This window comes from Tupaia chinensis, unplaced genomic scaffold (assembly GCF_000334495.1).
Source record: "Tupaia chinensis unplaced genomic scaffold, TupChi_1.0 Scaffold000671_1, whole genome shotgun sequence".
Taxonomy (NCBI): Eukaryota; Metazoa; Chordata; class Mammalia; order Scandentia; family Tupaiidae; genus Tupaia; species Tupaia belangeri.
In genome coordinates, this window is record NW_006160193.1 from 4,023,984 (window position 1) to 4,027,434 (window position 3,451).

At 67.3% G+C, this 3,451-nt stretch overlaps 1 protein-coding gene across 1 annotated transcript in view; it reads left to right on the plus strand.

The window, feature by feature from the left end:
- Window positions 1-1,595, plus strand: part of EVL (Enah/Vasp-like) — a 52,160-nt gene extending 50,565 nt beyond the window's left edge. Inside the window, exon 14 of the mRNA XM_027776373.1 lies at window positions 1,089-1,595. Within this exon, the coding sequence (XP_027632174.1) occupies window positions 1,089-1,126 (38 nt within the window). The 3' untranslated portion in view covers window positions 1,127-1,595. The remainder of the gene's footprint in view (window positions 1-1,088) is intronic.
- The last annotated feature ends 1,856 nt before the right edge of the window (window positions 1,596-3,451 follow it).

Here is a 3,451-nt window from a genome sequence, read left to right on the forward strand (position 1 = left end):
GGCTGGGGAGCAGCCATGGAGCCCCCCCCAGACAGTGGGCACAGCGGGCGCTGCAACATACCCGCCCTTCCGCCCCCAGGGCCTTGGAGGGAACTGGCTCAGATCTGCAGCCAGAGGAAAGGGAAGGCCTGGGCAGGGCGGCAGGCAGAGCTGCCTGCAGGGCCTGTGGTGGAGTACACCGGGCCTGGTGGCCCCAGGGCATCAGCAGTGACCTGGGCTGGAGGATCCCTTGAACTCGAAGGCGTGGGGGCGCAGTGGCAGAGTGCTGAGGGGGCTCACAGAAGGAGGAGGAGGCCAGAGGAGCCCACCTGGGAGCAGGAGCAGGCCGCCTCCTCCTGGCCCGGCCCGGCCACACCCTGGTCCAGGCAGTCAGCCCTGGTTCCTGTTTGTTCCTCCGCAGAGGCCTGGGCTGGGAAGATAAGGAGTTAATGAAGGGGAGTGCAGGGCCTGGAGCCACCTGCGAGCAGCAGGGTGGAGGTGGGGTGAGGCGGGGTGAGCTGGAACCCAATCCTGCCATGCCCCCCCACCCCAGTCCAGGCAGAGGCAGCGCCAGGGCTTAGAAACCTCAGCCTGGTCTGACGCCAGCCCCCTCAGCTTTCTCCTGGCCACTGACCGCAGGCCCAGTGAGGTCTGGCCCATGGGGGCCAGGGGAGTGGGACAGGGCAGGAGGGAGGAAGGGCAGGTAGGGGAGAGACCTGCTGGAGGTCAGGCGTTTCTCCCAGGAGAAGAAAGGATAGCTGTCTAGGGACAGGAGGGCCTGGGAGGACAGACAGGCCGGCCAGCCCCTGCCTCCACTCTGCCAGCAGGAGGGTCACAGGCCCTCTGAGCAGACCCTCCCCTGCCACGCCCCCCGGGCCTGCACAGCACAGGGCGACTCCACAGCGGGGCTCGGGGAGGTGCCAGCAGGGCCCGTGGCAGGTTGGCAGGTGAGACCCAGTGCTTGGTGGCCACCCAGAGGCCTGTGTCAAGGCCCCCAGGAGCCTGCGGGGAGCAGACGCCAGGCAGGTCCGTCACATGGGGCAGGCAGGGCGCCGGCCACAGTGGGCAGCCTCGCCATGGCTGTCGCTGACCCCCCGCCTATCCCGCAGCCATCAGGCAGGAGCTGAGTGGGGTCAGCACCACGTAGGGCGGCGCCAGCCCCGGCCGCGACAAGACGTCGGTCCATCGACGACGGAGGACACGGAAGCCGCCCGCTCTGGGCCTCCGCGGGCACAGGGCACACGCCGACGCCGGGGCCGCTTCGCCCAGTCTCAGCCTGTGACACGTGCCGTGAGGAAGCGGGGTCCAGCCCTGGAGTTTTTAGTCTATCGACACAGAACACCGGGTCTATCGTCTTTTTGTATTTTATATTTGCTTATTTAAGTGTACGTTTCTTTTGGTTGATAGCGAGGACGCCCCCAACCACCCGCTTCATTAGACGGTTCCTGAGTTTTCTCCTAGGCGGGCTGGTGGCGGCGTGGCTGGCAGCGCCGGCGAGCGCAGCATGGCACTGCCACCTGGCAGGGCTGCCGCCAGCTCTGGCCCCAGCCGTCCTGGTGTTGAGCTGCCCGTGCACTGCAGTCTGTCCACACAGTAATAAACGGCTTATGTCCACACCCGCAGGCTCCGGCTCTCACTCTCCCACGCTGGCTGGGGACACCCGTTTTCTGGGAATAGCGCAGGTCTTGGTGACCAGGAGTGACAGGAGCAAGACGAGGCTTCACTGGGTCGCTGGGACAATCAGAACCGCCCCCAGCCTGGGAGGGGGAGGGCCACCACACCTCCAGCTGGTGCCCAGCACACTGTGGGGACTCACTCCCCCAGACCCCGAGGGACGGAACCTGAGGCGGCTGCACCCCGGAAGGCAATGGTGCTGTCCACAGGCAGGCCCCGGGTTACGCTCGGCGAGGCTGCAGGGCCCTGGAAGCGCTGCCCTCCACACACCCCACCCTCCTGCTGCTGCTCTCGGCCTTGGGGACTGCTGTCTCTGCACTCACCGTCCAGGGTGTCCCACTCACGTTCCGTACGCCGACCTCGGCCGCTGCCCTCCCAGGGGCCTGGGAAGTGGACGTGGTATGCTGGCCTCTGGGCCCCACCCCGGGCTGGCTGCCAACAAGGGAACTGCCGTTTCCCAGCCTGGCCCTTGACGGCTCACCTCACTGAGTCTCCTCAACAGTCCCAAGGCACAGGGACGGTTGTCGCCATACGGAACCAGCTCTGCTGATGGCCTGGCCAGGGGCTGGTGGCAGTTCTGATCACAAAGGAGCTGGGGGGGGTGGCAGGTGGCATGGGGCCCAGCGCTCACTCGCACCCTCCTCTGGCAACCCCCTCCTCAGGGGGGCTACACCATCAAAGCTACCACCAGGGCCTCAGATTTGGGCCCAGCCTCTGGCTTGGGGAAGGCCCAGATGGGGCCCACGGTGTTGGCTGCCAAGCAGAGAGCGGGAGGAGCCGCGAGCCGCCAGCTTGCTCTGACGGGTGGCCCTGTGTGCACAGGCAGGGGCCCCGCCCAGCACAAAGTCCTCCTGGCCCAGTCTCTTCCCTGGCAGAGCAGCCAGGGCTCGGCCCCTAGGCCTTTTCCCTGCCCTACAGGTGGCTGGGCCGTGCGGGGCCAGGGGCGCCTGGCACCTGGAAGGCCACTCCCAGGCCTGGCAAGGGCTGCTGTGCGTAGGTCAGCAGAGATGCCGATGAGGGTCCTGGCCAGGCCTGGGCCTCAGCCTCAGTCTCCTCTTCCTTAAGCAGTGGAGGCTGCCTCTTCCAGGACCACAGGCGAGCAGGCCCTGTGCTGTGTGCCGCCTAGGGACACCAGGAGCCACCACGCCCAGGCTTGGTCCGACCCTCAGAGCCTCTCTGGGGCGTAGCCCCTCTCAGAAAGCGCTTCGCAGGCTCCGAGCACAGGGCCGATCCCCCGGCACTCGCTGTCCCGCCCGAGCCCACTCAAGGCCCACCCTGAGCTGGAGGAGACAGGCCCTGGCTGGCACGCTGGACCTTCCCTGGGCACAGGGATGGCTCCGTGAGCAGGCGGCCTTTGTGGGCAGAAGCGAGGCTCAGCGGGTGGCAGGAGCAGGCAGTGTGGCCAGAGGGCAGGCTCGTGCTTCTCACAAGGGTGTTGAGGCCACTCAGGAGGTTCTGCTGCCCACCCCCAGGGCCACCACCCACAGTGGCAAGGCCTCAGGGACATGGTGAGGCCAGGACCCCCCTCTTCCCAGGAGTGGGGCTGTGCTGGCCCAGAGGGCAATGCTCTGAGGCCTTGCGCCTCGTTGTCTTGGGGCCGAGCTCGCACGGAGCCGAGCCCACCACTCTGAAGCATACTCGTGTTCTGTGACTCAGATGCCGGGTTTAATTCAAGCCATGGGACACCAGAGAGATGGGCTCGTGGAGACGGTGCGCAGAGCACCCAGGGCACAGCTGGCAGGGCACGCGGGGCTCCTCAGCCGGCAGCCCGTGCCCAGCCCCAGGCGTGGCCGTGGCG